The 16,466-nt window shown below is 37.4% G+C and overlaps 1 protein-coding gene across 8 annotated transcripts in view; it reads left to right on the plus strand.

Moving 5' to 3' along the window:
• FRS2 (fibroblast growth factor receptor substrate 2) overlaps positions 1–16,466 on the plus strand; it is a 110,208-nt gene that overhangs the window by 85,703 nt on the left and 8,039 nt on the right. For 7 of the 8 annotated variants that reach the window (XM_011976610.1, XM_011976612.1, XM_011976613.1 and 4 more), the window contains 4 exons: positions 6,673–6,767; positions 13,398–13,489; positions 15,020–15,206; positions 15,962–16,120. In XM_011976610.1, coding sequence (XP_011832000.1) covers positions 13,424–13,489; positions 15,020–15,206; positions 15,962–16,120 — 412 coding nt within the window. In that variant the 5' untranslated portion in view covers positions 6,673–6,767; positions 13,398–13,423. Of the gene's footprint in view, positions 1–1,778; positions 1,836–6,672; positions 6,768–13,397; positions 13,490–15,019; positions 15,207–15,961; positions 16,121–16,466 lie in introns of all 8 variants that reach the window. The other variant, XM_011976614.1, reaches the window with a different exon arrangement.

The following is a 16,466-nucleotide window of genomic DNA, read 5'->3' on the forward strand; positions in this document are numbered from 1 at the left end:
TGTCTCGCTCTGTTACCAAGCCTGGAGTGCAGTGGCGTGATCTCAGCTCACTGCAGCCTTCACCTCCCAGGGTCAAGCGATTCACACGTCTCAGCCCTCTGAGTAGCTGGGACTACAGGCATGTACCATCGCACCTGGCTCATTTTTGTATGGAGACGGGATTTAATTGTGTTGATCAGACTGGTCTTGAACTTCTGACCTCAAGTGATCTGCCTGCCTTGACCAAAGTGCTGGGATTACAGGCATGAACCTCCGTGACTAGCTTTTATTTACTTTTCTGTTATCCATCATTAGTGTTTATTTAGTTATAGGTTAAAGCTATTATATATAAAAAGTGAAGATGCCTAGGGATTTTCTTACATGTCTTTTAGTGTTTTATTGATGTTTATGGTTTGAATAATATTAGTTTGTGTATTTAACATGAAGCTTGAAATTAGAGTGACTTGCCTTTAAATTTTGTTGTTTTAAAAAATAAATCTATAAAGCCAAATGCTTTTTAAGAACCGTTAGGTATACCATATTAAGGAAAATATTGTAAAATTCGTACTTGTGGGTTTACCTCCTATGGTTGCTCAGTTTAGTAAAAACTTCATTGCCTATAATCATGAGTGTAATAGAAAAAACTGAATTGATTTTAAGTTACTCAGTGATTACATTAAGAACAACTTGGCATTTATTTGGGAAATAACAATTCCTTTGAATTTCACAGTATTTTTTAGTAAATGGATATTGGGTTAAAGATTTTGTATGATGTGTTTTTCATAAGTTAAGTATTTATTATGCTAGAGTTCTGTCCCTGCTAAGGGATTACTGTTTATTAGTAAATTTCTAAACTAGAGATTTATTATGAAGGTTAAGTGACCCTTTATTAATTTGACACAGTTGTAAGATTAATACGTAGAAGTTATCACTGAGCTAAAGAATAAAAACATGGAATTTTGATCTACAATATTTACAGAAAACTGAATGCTCTAACTCTATGAGATCAAATCTATTCATTCAGATTTTCAGAGTTAATGATAATCGTTTTCTAGAGAGTGCCTCTACTTTCTTACTGCTGCCTTAAAAGCACACACCTTTGCTTTCTATGGTGCGATCTGTGACTTTTTAGTGGAGAGAGCTATGGGATTGCTCATATAGAATGTTCATCCTTTTGATGTTGCTAGAGGATGGTATTTGATTTCCCTGTATATGTTTTTATACTGCAGTATAAGGCACTAAACTAAGAGTTTCTTTTTTTTTTTTTTTTTTGAGACGGAGTCTCGCTCTGTCTAGGCTGGAGTGCAGTGGCCGTATCTCAGCTCACTGCAAGCTCCGCCTCCTGAGTTTACGCCATTCTCCTGCCTCAGCCTCTCGAGTAGCTGGGACTACAGGCGCCCGCCACCTCGCCCGGCTAGTTTTTTGTATTTTTTAGTAGAGACGGGGTTTCACCGTGTTAGCCAGGATGGTCTCAATCTCCTGACCTCGTGATCCGCCCGTCTCAGCCTCCCAAAGTGCTGGGATTACAGGTTTGAGCCACTGCGCCCGGCCTAAACTAAGAGTTTCTTTGAGAGTTCTGAAGGTTGATTTGTGTGTGTGTGTGTGTGTGTGTGTGTGTGTGTGTGTGTGTGTGTCTCTGTGTGCGCGCGTGCTAGGATTGTTGCCCTTGGTACTGATTACCTTGTTAATTAGCTGAGACTGAGTGACTCATCTGCTGGGTTTGCACATATCTTAGAGCAGACATTATGGGCGCTCCAATTTAATTGTCTAAATTTCATCACCAGTGTCTCTTGCTATAGATATGTGCCAAGATTAAGGATGACTCCAGGATTGAGTTATGACCAACACTACTAAAGGTGGAGATATAGTATTTTGTATCATCTTCCATTTTAGCTTTTTCTTTTTTTAAAAAAGCTAGTTTTTTTAGCAAACTATTTTAGTAATACTTTCTTAGTATTTGCCAAATACCCACACAAAATTGTTTTATATATGTGTGTGTGTTGTTTTATATGTATACATACACACACAAACACGCATACGCATAAACAAATGAATCTCTCTCTATATATATTCTTGGATTTCTGTTCCTAAAAAACAAAATACATGATTAAAAGGGACTTTGAGATTCACTGTGAGATTTGGGGTTAAAGTGTGTGAGTTTTCGGGGTCTAGAAGGGAAGAGAAAATCTGAGGTTCAGGTCATTGTTCGGTGACACTGCAAGTCCAGTTGCTATCAGGGGAAATGTTTATAGATGGATGTTGTGCCTTGAAGGTTAGAATTTGGACATGACAGACAGTAAAACACTATTAATTTTATTCTTACTAATTTTAAGTTAAATTATTCTTGAATGTAATGTCAATTTTCTGCCCCCATGGGAAAGTATTCTGGTAGGACATTAGTGGTTTATGTAAGATTTTAAGGGGAAATGTGAATTACCCTCAGTAGTACAAACTGACCCTCGGTGAAATGGCCATGTGCCTTCTTTCCTACCTATCTCCTAATATTTTCCCATGCACACCCTACATTCCAACTCTAAGGAACTACCGGGTGCTCCTGGAGGAGGCCCTGTTCTTTTAGGTTTGGGGGGGTTTTACATGTTTTCTTCTTGATCTGGATTGCCCCTGCCCTAGCTAACTACCATCCATCTTTCAGGACTCAGTGTAGGGACCAGCTTTCCCCGGGAGCCTTTTTTGATGCTTCTTTCTGTCTTTCCTTCTGCTATGTATTGAATGTTCTGATAGCACCAGCACATGGGTCTGCAATTCTGCCACATATTCATTTTCTTGTCTGTCTCTCACTAGACAGTAAGCTCCTTGGAGTCAGGAAATGTGTCCTTTATCTTTATTTCTAACACTTAACTCAGTGCCTGACACACAGAATAGGTGCTCAGAAAATACTTGGTAAAATGCCTCAGTGTGTGGATAGGGAAATGAATTCATTGTTTAATTTTCTCTTTAATATTGATAGTTGCTTAAAAACCATCTTTATCTACTACATAACCTTTTGTTAGCTTAATTCAAGCAACTGTGTCTGAAATAAAGAAATGCTGCTTTAGGCTGGGCACAGTGGCTCACACCTGTAATCCTAGCACTTTGGGAGGCTGAAGTGGGAGGATTGCTTGAGCCCAGAAGTTTGAGACCAGCCTGGGCAACATAGTGAGACCCATCTTAAAAGAAATGCCACTTTATTAATATTTGAAATTTATCCACAGAAAAGTGAATTGATGACAGTTTAAATATACATAAGCATATGCTTAATCTTTCTTGATCATACTGGTTTTACTTGTCTTTGATAGAGAAATGAGAGGAATCTGGTTTAAACTGCAGTTCAGGGAATTTTGATTAGATATAATTGCGAGAAATTAAAGTACCAGATATTGAAGTGATTTGTAAGTAATATAATTGATTTTTTTCAAGAGTTAAAAAGGGGGTGAGTGGAGGGTTACGTATTATGAAGCAGTTCATCAACTTTGTCCTCAGATTTAAAAAAAGGAAGAAAGGTCTATTTAAGAATGTGCAAATACAACCATATTCATGGATGGATGCTTAAAAATAGTCATGTACCTTTGTAGTTTTGTGTATAGGTGTGTACTTTAAATTTTCACCTAGCAAGGGAACTGTTGCAGATGTCCTTGCTTTTGACATAATGGTTCTGATTTAAGGCAACTGGTAGAATGTACTGAGAATCTCCCCTCGTTAGCTTTTTTTTTTTAACTACTCTTTTTCAGAATAATATAAATAATTCAGAAATCTTTGTCAGTGTTAAGAATTAACAGAAAATTAATGTGTATATTAAAAGACCTACCCAATGGTTAAAAAAAGAAAAAACAACAGCCAGACCATGGACACAACATGGTTTTTGAATGCCATCCTCTTGATTGTTTTAATGTAATGAAACATGGCAGTTTACTGTGCCCAAAATTTAGTTATGTTGCTATGCTTCTAGCTATAGACATTCTTTCCTGGTTGTATTTGAGCAAAATTACTGTAGTATTACTGTAGTATAAGCCAAATTCCCCCTCATTGCTAGTGAACCAAAAGAGCACATATACCGTCCTAAGCACCAAATTTATAATCATACTTGTGAATAGAGTTCAGTGTTCTCTTTACATGTCATTCTGCAAGAATCATATTTGGAATAATTTAGGACAGTTTTACTAAATTTATTAATGTAATACTTGTTATAAGGATGTGCTTAAGTTCTAGATTTTCTGTGCTTACAGTGCAAAAGGCTTCTTTGTGAAATAAGAGACAGAATTTTACTTGTAATGATGATATAATAATGCCTTGTCTTTTAAAATGCTATTAATTTTCTAAATGTCTTTATATCCAGAGATTTTTTGGTTTTTCATAGTAGCTCTATGAAGTGGGTGTCCTAATCTTATAAATGAGGGAATGTTGACACAGAAAGGTTGACTGATGGTCAAAGGCATGCAGCATTGTATAATAACAAAGTACTGTTATTTCCACAGCTGACATTTACTAGTGCATACTACATGCTAAACATTGTTTTTAAGATTTTTGCGTGTATTAATTAATAACTGCTTGGGCTTTGGTATCAGATCAAAATTTAAGTCTAGCTCTTCTGATCAGTTCTTGACCTTGGGAAAGCTACCTAACCTTTTTAAGGCTTGGTTTCCTTATTTGGAACGCAGAAATAATGGTAATATGTACCTTATTGGTTGTTTGGATTAAATGAGGTAATCCAAATGACCCTATGTGTGGCATACAGTAAGGTAAATTAGTTCGCTGTAGAAAAATGGGGTGGTGATAGACAGCATTTAGTGTAATTTTTAGCCTCTTGGTAAAATTGCATTTTTTTTTTTACTAAGTGTCATAGTCAGTGCAGTTATATATACCTATTTTATAGAAAAATACTGATGTTACAACAATAAGATCATAGTTCCATGTAGTGCCTATAACCACCTTTTCCCTTACTGCCTCCTAATTATCTTTTAGTTCTTAGTCTTCCAACAATGGGGAGAAACCAAAGAGGGGTAAGAAGTCATAGAGTGTCTGAGGCATCCAGTGGACACCCATGGTCCATTGGGTTATGTTCATTCCAGGAGTACTTTGGTATGTCAGTTGCTTAGAACTCAGAATGTGTTCTCTTGTAAAAAGTATTCTTCTAAATGAGGCACAAAAAATCTTGACTCCCCGATACAACTGACATGCTGGATATTTGCACTGAAAAACAGTAAAAGCAAGCAAAAACTCTATAATACATTGGCAGCATTAGTCAAAATAATTAAAGAATAAAATTGAATAAATATTGATTCTCAAGAGATTAAAATAATTTCTGGAGATTCATGTGGGGACTCTTTAATATTTTTAAGAGCTTATTGAGTTGGTACACTGATTCTTTAATATGTTTAACTTCATTTCAAAGCTTGTGACTTTTCATTGGTAGTTAATAGGTAGATCACTATCATTTCTCTTAATTTTATGTGCAGTCATTAAATTCATTGCAGGATAAGGGTTGGAGAATGCTTATAAGTGGAATGAAGAATGAGAGGAATAGAGATGTTTCTGACTTAATTGGCCAAAATCCCTTAGAATACATTTTAGAAGAGACGGGCAAAGAGAGTATATATTCACCTAAAAGAATTGGTTTATGGTAGAATTAGTTCAGCCCTGGGCAGTTTTCCAAGCCAGAGACAAAGCGTGGTGTATATTTGAGCTCCTGGAGAAAAGAAAGGGATAGTAAAGAAGAGGGACTGGATTGCTGCCCACCTTAAAGTGAGGTGTAGCAGCATCTCCAAGGGGTGTGAGCCAACACCTGGCATGCTGATTTTATATATGAAATTGAAGTTCAGAGTTGAAATTGTTGCATTTGAAGTTCAGAGTTGAAATTGTTGACTGTCTGTGAGTACGTGGTTTTAGAAATGTTCATTTTGGCTATCAATTATATTTGTTCTCTAGTTAGTATGTAGATTAAAATGACACTATTCCCATAACCCCTAATAAAATGCTGATACAGAGTAGGTATTCAGTAAATATTAGTGTCCCTGTTTGAGTAAGTTTGATTTTTTTTGTGCTGTGAAGGGTAAATTGACCAGAAATTTTTCAAAAATATATTGAAATCTCTTGTAAATCTAGACTGTAATTTATCACTGTAATTTCACTGTTCTGTGATTCTGTGGCATGCTTGTTCATACCGTCCATTTTCTGATTTGCTGACTTGTCTGAACTGGTTTTGAAGGGGTCTTGTGGAATAGGAAGATATGGAGGGTGGATTTTGAAGACAGCTCTTCAAGAGGAATTATGGTGAGTGAGGTTTAGGAAAAGTCACTGGGGACGGAGAATTAGTCTGCTACTGGCTAAAATGGGTTTTTAGAGCTGGAATGGAACCTAAGAGGTGGTTTAACCTAACCCCTCATTTTACAGCTGTGGAGATAAGTATAGAGAAGTGAGTTGTGCAAGTATTATAGCTGTAGTAGAGAAGCCAGAAACATCATAGAACTTAGACTATCACATTTTTATCATCTTTTTCTTCTGAAAAAGAGTGGTAGCATGTGAATATTATATTACTTTTTAAAATTGATGTTATATATTAAATACTTTTTATTCAATCTTTTAGACTTTTGAGTTTGTTTAAATAGATTAACTGAACTAACTGTGCTGCCAGGAAGCTCATAAGGAATATTATTCTTTAGAAATGAGAAATGCTCAATGTTTTTCTTCTGTTTTTAGGTTAAGTCAGCAAACAAAGAAAACATGGTATTTTGAAGTATGATTAAACTCCTGATGCTGCAGCAGAGGCTAAGATTATTAATGGCCAGATCTAGGTAAGTTTAAGTTTATTTATTTTTTACATCACTAAGCCTGCATTTACAATTATTTTTAGTTTTTATTTTAAATACATATGAGGTCCCGCTGTGTTGCCCAGGCAGTTTCTAATTCTTGAGCTCACACAATTCTCCACCTCAGCTTCCCAAAGTGTTAGGATTACAGGCGTGAGCCATCACTCCTGGCCTATAATTTTTTAATAAGAGAATTTAATAATGTTTTCTTGAACTGCAATCATTTTGCTTCCTGATTGCTGACACCACCCCCTGACTCCCAAAGAACAAAGATAAATGGCTTTTATTAACTAAGATGTGTTTACTAATTTAAAGTATTCAGCAAACTTGTTACAGCATTGCTCTTCCCAAACAAAAGCTATCTTTTACTTTATTTTATTTTATTTTATTTTAGTTTAGTTTAGTTTAGTTTAGTTTCTGAGACAGAGTCTTGCTCCGTCGCCCAGGCTTGGAGTGCAGTGGCATGATCATAGCTCACTGCAGCCTCGACCACCTAGGCTTAAATGATCCTTCCACCTCAACCTCCCGAGTAGCTGGGACTACAGGTGTGTGCCACTATGCCCAGCTAATTTTCTATTTTTTATAGAGACAGAGTCTCACTGTGTTTCTCAGGCTGGTCTTGAACTCATGGACTTAATTAAGCAGTCCTCCCACCTCAGCCTCCCAAAGTGTTGGGATTACAGGTGTGAGCCACCACCCCCGCCTACCTTTTGTTTTTAAATGTACCCTACTTGCTTTTGTATGTTGCTGTCTTGAGGGAGCATAATAAAATCATTTGTGTTTTTGCTGAGTTACGAACTTGGAGGAGTGTATACAAATGAGATCACATGGTTGTTCCTCAAGTGTTTACAATATTAGTGCATATTATTAGGTGTCACATAGCTCAGATGTAGTCTTCAAATATTAATCTGGTGGTCATAAATGCAGAATATCTAGTATCTAGCCTTTTCCCTTGCCTAAGAGTTTGTGGTTTAGGGGACAGAATCAGAGATGTGGATGAAAACTTCACATTAAAGAAGTCTCCTTTCAGGAATTGGAAGATTGGCCACAACTGCCTGTGTTCCAGCTGTGTCTATCCCTCACTCACGCTAAGCCTATTCTTTAGCCTTACTGAGGCCACCTGTTTTTTTGTTTTGTTTTGAGTCTTTGCCCCATTTTCTATTTTGTTGGCTCTCTTCTTTCTTTACTTCTTTCCTTACTGGATGTGATGATCTGTCACTTCAAACCCCTGTATTGCCAACATCCTTTAGTAACCTCGCCCTCTTACCCTCTGACCCTGGGTCAGTTGACCTGTCTATCCTGTGGACTGCTGAGCACAGCTAGCAAAACAGCATAATCTTGCCTCTGCAGCCTCTGCTGAGCTCTCATCTCAGCCTACTTAATAATCCTGCTCTCTTTTCTTGGGTAGCTCCTCGGTGACTAATCCTGCCATTCTCAAGTCCCTCACTCTGCAAGCCTTGCCTTCTCTTTTATAGAAGAAATGTAGGGTGATAAATGTTATCTACTTCAGTCTCTTTTTTATATTCCACCCACCCTTATGTCTTTCCTCTCTCCTCAGAGAATGAAGTATTCCTCCTTCTCTGGGTAAACCTCTCAATCTGGGCCCTGGAACTCATCTGTAGTATCCCCCTCTGTTTTGATCCATCAATTAGCCCTTCTCTTTTCTTTGTTTTTACTATGTTTTTAAACTTTCCTGACCTACTGATTATAAGCCTGCATAAATCTGTGTCATCTTAAAATACATTAACTCAAGTAATATATCCTCTTTTGAATATATTCACACCCTAGCCTTCTCTATTCTTTATTTTCTCAAGCAGTTCTTAAAAGACCAATTTCCATCCTCTAAGAGCTACCTCTTTATCTTCCACTTGCTCATTGCAGTTTGGCATCTGTCTCTGCCATGGATGGTGCTCTCCTGCTTGATGCTTACTTAGTTTGTACTATTCTGATCTTTTTTTTTTTTCCCCCTTCACTGGCTTCTCTCTACTCCTGTATTTAAACACATTTGTATTTCCCCAGAATTTCAACCATAGACCAGTCTTCATACTATCCTTGTGCTAGTATTCAAGAGTTAAAATACTACATTTGTTCTAATGTTTTACCTTCTCCCTCAAACACATACTCATGTACTTAACTATTGCACTTGGCCGTTCCCTGGGCTCTCAGTTGAACATATCTGAACAAATCGTTATCACTTCCTCTTGAAGACTATAGTTTTTTGTATCTCAGGTAATAGAACCCCAGCACCCTTCGTCTGCCATGCTGGAAGCTGCTTCTTTTTTCCATTATATCAAGTCAGTTATTGGTGCTACTGACTTTTCCTCTTAAATGTTCCTTAAATTTATTATTTTCTTCTTCATTCCTACCATTGCTGCTCTTGTTTTAGGTTTTTATCATATTTCATTTTTTAATAATCCCAAACTGATTTCCTTTCCTCTGATCTAAACACCTACTTAAATTTATCGTACATATGGTTATATTTAAAATGCACTTCTGACCATCTCACTTTTCTACTTAAAATACGTCAGTGGTTTTCCATCATGTGTAGGATAAATTCCTTTCTCTTTGGTATGACATACAAGGCTTTCGTATCACATATTAGAGATTTCATTAATTGTTGTGTTGAACTCAAGCATTCAGTGTGGATACAGTCCCCAGGTAGGTTGCACTACCACTCATATAAATCATGTATCACATACTGGTGGAGGTACATTCTGAGAAATGTGTCATTAGACACTTTTGTCACTGCACAAATGTCATAGAGTGTACACAAACCTAGATGGTATAGCCTACTATGCACCTAGGATATATGGTATAGTCTATAGCTCCTACTCTACAAATCTGAGCAACATTACTGTACTGAATACTATAGGCAGTTGTAGCACAATGGTAAGTATCTGCATTTCTAAACATAGAGAAGGTACAGTAAGAAAACTATGAAAGAGAAAAAATGGTACACCTGTACAAGGCACTTGCCATGAATGGAGGTTACAGGACTGGAAGTTGCTCTTGGGTGAGTTGGTTAGTGGGTGGTAAGTGAATGTGAAGGCCTAGAATGTTATTATACACTACTGTAGACTTTATAAAACTGTACACTTAGGCTACACTGTTTAAAATTTTTTTTCTTCAATAATAAATTAGCTTACTATAACTTTTACTTTATAAACTTTTTAATTTTTTGAAACTTTTTGACTCTCTTGTAATAATACGTAGCTTAAAACACATATGTTCTACAGCTGTACAAAAGTATTTTTTCTTTTTATCCATTTTTCTGTTTTAAAATTTTTAATTTTTTTAACCTTTAAAACTTCTGTGAAAAACTAAGGCAAAGACACAAATACACACATTAGCATGAGCCTATACAGGGTCAGAATCATCCATATCACTGTCTTCTGCTTCTACATCTTGTCCCACTGGAAAGTCTTCAAGGACAATAACGTGGAGCTGTCATCTCCTAGGAAAACTGCACCTTCTTCTGGAATACCTCCTGAAGGACTTGCCTGAGGCTGTTTTACAGTTAATTTTTTTTTTAATAAGTAGAAGGAGTATACTCTGAAATAATAGATATATAGTATAGTAAATAAATAAACCAATTACATAGTCATTTATCATTATCAAGTGTTATGTACTGTACGTAACTGAATGTGCTATACTTTTATACACTGGCAGTGCAGTAGGTTTTTTTTTATACCAGCATTATCTCAAACACATGAATAATGTGTTGCACTGTGATGCTGCGATAGCTATAGTGTCAGTAGGTGAGAGGAATTTTTCAGCTCCCTTGTAATCTTAGGGAACCACTGTCATACATGTAGTCTGTTGCCGACCAAAAATTGTTATGTGGCTCATGACTGTATATCCCTGCCAGCATGAGAGGTTCTACCTTAACAGGTAGCTTATGAAGATGCCAAATGGAAGGATGATTTTCCTGCTCCTTTTGAGAAAAAAAAAGTTGAAAAACATTCCTTTGGAGGATCATCTTTTGAGGCAAAAGCCGTATTGTAGTAATCTTTTAGCTCTTTATATTTCACAAGGAGGTTGGGGAGAATGAATATGTAATTTCAAGAAGACTTTTAAAAAATGTCTGTATCAATTATCCCTTAAAAATTTTTATATTACTCATCCTATAATTTATTAATATTAAACATTTACTTTTTTAAAAAAATTAAATGTTTATAGAATATGTGCCATGTCTGAGGCAGGAGAATCTCTTGAACTCCGGGGGGCGGAGATTGCAGTGAGCCAAGATCACACCATAGCACTCCAGCCGGGGCAACAAGAGCAAAACTCCATCTCAAAAAAGAATATGTGCCATGTCAGTTGGTATGCTTAGTGCCCTGGAAAATGAGCAAGGCAAGATTTCGTATCTTTAAAGAGATCCCAGCAAAGTGGATGGTGCAGAAAGATAAACATTGCAACAGAGTGTGATAAAGGCAATGATAGAGTTTATGCCATTCTCTTGTGGGAACGCTAGAGGCAGGCTAGCTTCAAGTTCATTGAAAGATCAAGTCTCAAATCTAGGGAACATGTCCCTAACTTATTCAGGCTGCTTCATGGTTGGGCCCCATTTGTCTTCCAGTCTACCCTGTAGTCCAGTCTTACTGAACACTTCACTTTCTCCTGAATGTGGTATGACATTTCATGACTTTTGTCTGTCTCAGGTGCTTATTTCTCTTTACTTTGCTTAGCACATTGTTTCTACTCTCCTTTTAAATCCCAGCTCAAATAGTGCTTCCTTCCCTGCCTAACCCAGAAAGTTAGTTGCTCCCTTTCCTGTGCCCACAGTACTCTGCTCATATCCTAATACAAGGTTTTTCGCAGTGCATTCTCTATTTACCTGTCTCTCCCTCCCCCACCCCACCACCCCCATGACACTCACAGCTCTTCGAAGACAAAGATAGTGACTTACGTGTCCTTGTACTGTGATACCTAGCTGGCATATTAGTTAAAGCAAAAATACCACATATCGTGAGTCTTAATTAACTTTATTATTATATGTTATCATATACATTTTGGTTTATACACTAGTACACTTTTTCATCTTTTTAATACTTAAACCTGCTAGGGATCCTTCACATTTGTTTAATACAGTCCATTTAAATCACAAAGGTCCTATAGCACCTACTATGTGCTAGGTATTGTGTTAGGTACTAGGAATGTAAAAATGAGTAAGGTTCATCCCTGCTGGCAAGAGGCTCACAATGGAGGAAAGAAGACAGATAAACAGACACTAGCCACAATTTCTACTCAGTACAAAGTGGGATAGATGCTATGATACTAGGAAGCCCAGGGTGCTTTGGGGTAGCATATGCATGACGGTCATACATAGTAAGTATAACTTGCCTAGTTGCTTGGAGTCAGGGAAAGCGAGGAACTGCACTTTGAGCTGAATCTTGAGAAGGGAAAGAAGCAGAAAGGGAGCAGCTTGGAAGGATGTGAGAGACCAAGATGCTCTGGGGAAACCACACCTTGTTTATTCTGACAGGACTAAGAATAGGGCTTGAAACAGAGCAGGGAGAGTCTAGACTGGATCTGTAGACAGGGATCACATTGCATCTGATCGGATCTGTCATACTGAAGAGTTTATACTGTTAAACTGAAGATAGTAGAGAGCCACTGATTAATTTTCAACAAGCTTCAATCAAATTTATGTTTGTAATGTTTTGTAGCTTCTGTGCTTCCTTCCCTCCTCCTTTTTTCATATATTGTCATATTCTATCTGATTATTTCCCTTACTTGTAAGTGATGCTTTGGCATTTTCTTTATCTGCTTAGTTGGAGTGTTCTTAAACACTCAATGTCAGGTGTATAACCACTTCTCTCTCCTTCTATGGGAAAGGAGTATTAAATAGACATGCTGTATCAGTTTTGCCAGTATTCTGTGTGTTACTTTACTGCTTAATTTTAAGTTGTCTTTCCCCCTTACCAATGAACTATTCGAAATTTGATTTTGTTTTAATTACCAATGAACTCTTGTCTTGTGGAGACATAAAAGATACTACAGTGAGTAACAACAGTCAAAATACCTGCCAAGCCAGAAGTTTACCATCCTTTTGGTGATTTTTTATTTAAAGAAGAACAAGCCAGGCCTGGCAGTCCTGTAGTCCCAGCTACTCAGGAGGCTGAGGTGGGAGGATCACTTGAGCCCAGGAGTTTGAGTCCAGCCTTGGGCAACATAATGTCTGCCTGCCTGCCTGTCTGTCTCTGTCTCTGTCTCTCTGTTTCTCTCTCTCTCTTTAAAGAAGGATGTGAAATTCCTGATAAGCCACAAAGGGTTAATTTCATTAACTCTTGAACACAAGTTAATTATTTAAATAATATATATGAGACCTTAAGTTGGTTTGTTTTTTAGATGATTTTAGAATAGGTGACCTTTGCAAATTTAACTAGAAATTTGAGATTTGTGTGACAGTATTAATGCCTCACAAAATTTATTCTCATTATTACTGAGTACAATCAACTAGCTAGCTGTATAAAATCTAGCTGCAGCCATATACCTTGTTGGACTTAATTTTCTGCATCAGAATGTTTGTGTTAGATTATTTCTAAAGTCTTTTTCTGTTTACAGTTGTTGTATCCTTCATCTAATACATTTTCCAAATCATTTTTCATGTAGTGCACACATGGTCTTCTGAAGAAGCCATGGGTAGCTGTTGTAGCTGTCCAGATAAAGACACTGTCCCAGATAACCATCGGAACAAGTTTAAGGTCAGTAAAACTGGTTGAGTTATATATCTTACTGCCTAGTTGGGTGTTCTTTATTTCACTTAACATATCTTAGGCTGGGTGCGGTGACTCACGCCTGTAATCCCAGCACTTTGGAAGGCCGAGACAGGCGGATCACGAGGTCAGGAGATTGAGACCATCCTGGCCAACATGGTGAAAACCCGTCTCTACTAAAAATACAAAAAAAATTAGCCGGGCGTAGTGGCGGGCGCCTGTAGTCCCAGCTACTCGGGAGGCTGAGGCACAAGAAAGGCGTGAACCCGGGAGGCAGAGCTTGCAGTGAGCCGAGATCATGCCACTGCACTGCAGCCCGGGCGACAGAGCGAGACTCTGTCTCAAGAAAAAAAAAAAAATCTTATTCCTGGCATTCATCGCCAAACCCTTCTATTTCCCTTTCTTTCCACCCTGTCTTTCTTGATTTAATAAACAATGACAACAATTTTCTTACAGTATGGAATTTTTTTTTTTAGTTTTCCTTTGGTCCTCTGTATCTAATTAGCCACACTGTTGTGGTAACACTGTTTTTAAAATGCCATTTTACAGGGTGCCTTTTCAATCTCATCACTATCTTTCAGTTATTATTTTAATGCATGCCTGTGGGATTTCTTAACTGGACTCTACCTCAAGTCACCCTCTGATTCATCCTGTAGTCATCATCAAATTAATCTTCTTTCATCATTTACTAACCTGTTCGCTAAAACTTCTGTGGTGTTATTTTACCTGTAGGCTAAATGCTCCTATAGCTGTTTTGTGTCTGATAATCTGACCTCGATCTGTTGTAAAGAGTAGCCTTGATCACACAGACCTAGGTATAAGTCTGTTACTTTATAAGCTTTGTGACCTTGGGCAGGTTACATTATTACTGAGTCTTAGTTCCATTTTTGTACAATGTAGTCTAGGATTGTTATGAGGGTTAAATGAGAAAAATACATATAAAGCTCTTCTCCCACTCCCGGGGAATAGTAACTTCTCCCTAAATGTTATCTACTGCTCTAGTCTTTGGACGTTTTCTGAAGCTCAGCAGTACTAAACCTTTCCTTATATGAACTCTGTGCCAATCTATTTTGGTCTCTTTGAAAGGTACTTTTTTGTTCTGCTTTAACATTGTGTTTTTATGATGTCCCCTTTATCTCCTGACCCACTAGATTTCCCTCCTGATTTTATTTTCTGTGTCAATTTATTTATACTAGTGGTCCAGCTAAAGGCCCTCCTCCTCTTACATGAAGGTGTCTCAACAACCTTAGGCCACATTTCCTGCCTTCTGCAGCCGCTGTTGCATTCATTTGTCAATTAATCATACACTGTTTTGTGTTTGTATGTTTTGTTTCCCCAGTGGAAATGTAAATTTCTTACAGATCTGAACTGGGTGTTACACAGCTACATAGTCCATGCCTGACACACACATTGGTTGATGAATGAACTAACAAATTACAAATAACTAATTAGCAACAATGCGTTTTCCTGACGAATTGGTGAAATATTTGCACGACTGTCACCTTTTTTTTTTTTTAGGTCATTAATGTGGATGATGATGGGAATGAGTTAGGTTCTGGCATAATGGAACTTACAGACACAGAACTGATTTTATACACCCGCAAACGTGACTCAGTAAAATGGCACTACCTCTGCCTGCGACGCTATGGCTATGACTCGAATCTCTTTTCTTTTGAAAGTGGTCGAAGGTGTCAAACTGGACAAGGTAGAATCTTTGTTTTTTTTTTCCAATTATTATATTTGAAATATTATTCTTTCAGCTCTTCTGTATATAAAGATTAATATTTTTCTTATGAAAATCCCAAAATAAACAGATTGTTAAGAAAAGATATAGTATACTATGTATTCATTTATCAAGTGTTTATTAAGCACATTGTCTATGTGAGCAGTTTTGGCTCGTGTTACCTTTAAGATTTTTCAGTAAATGATTGGGCCTGCTAAATTGACTAAATGTCTTTATCATTGATTTTTTTACTACCTATTACTTGAATGGCCTTGACAAGTTACAGGACTTCTGTTGAATGTTAAATTTCTTCTCTATAACAGGGAAATGGTAATACCTATCTTATAATTATTGTAATAATTAAACAAGATAGCAATTGGAAAACACCTAGGGACTTTCCAAGGGGCCTGTTACATGGCAGATGATCACCTTGGAGTAGTGAGTTGGGCTCCCCCTGCTGTTTAGAAACAGACGAGCCTTAAATGTGCAGGTCTTGATTTCATCAGCTTTGTTTTGGGCCATCTCCCTTAGATAAATGAAAATTATTCTGTGAACTTCTGGCAGGGGCTTGTTTTGAAACAGGGAATAATCATTAATTTATCAGATATTTATTTTAAAGGGATTTCTTACTCTTGGCGCATAGAATGCTTACTTTACAATTCTGCTCTTTGTCAAGTGTTCCCATAGTCTTTCCAAAGGTATGTTAACTATTTTTCCCTTTTGGTTTATATTTGTAGGAATCTTTGCCTTTAAGTGTGCCCGTGCAGAAGAATTATTTAACATGTTGCAAGAGATTATGCAAAATAATAGTATAAATGTGGTGGAAGAGCCAGTTGTAGAAAGGAATAATCATCAGACAGAATTGGAAGTCCCTAGAACACCTCGAACACCTACAAGTAGGTACCCATTTTCCCTCTCACATTTTGAATAACAGACATTTAGTTGTAAGATACAGATTATGGATATTTAGTCAATAACACACTATAAATCACCGTTGGATAACAGAAGTATAATAGTTGTCAGTTTTTAAAAACAGCTGTAGGCCGGGCACGGTTGTTCATGCCTGTAATCCCAGCACTTTGGGAGGCTGAGGTGGGCAGATCACGAGGTCAGGAGATCGAGAGCATCCTGGCTAACACGGTGAAACCCCGTCTCTACTAAAAAAATACAAAAAAATTAGCCAGGCGTGGTGACGGATGCCTGTAGTCCCAGCTACTCGGGAGGCTGAGGCAGGAGAATGGC

The sequence above is a fragment of the Mandrillus leucophaeus genome, unplaced genomic scaffold (genome assembly GCF_000951045.1).
Source record: "Mandrillus leucophaeus isolate KB7577 unplaced genomic scaffold, Mleu.le_1.0 Scaffold169, whole genome shotgun sequence".
Taxonomy (NCBI): Eukaryota; Metazoa; Chordata; class Mammalia; order Primates; family Cercopithecidae; genus Mandrillus; species Mandrillus leucophaeus.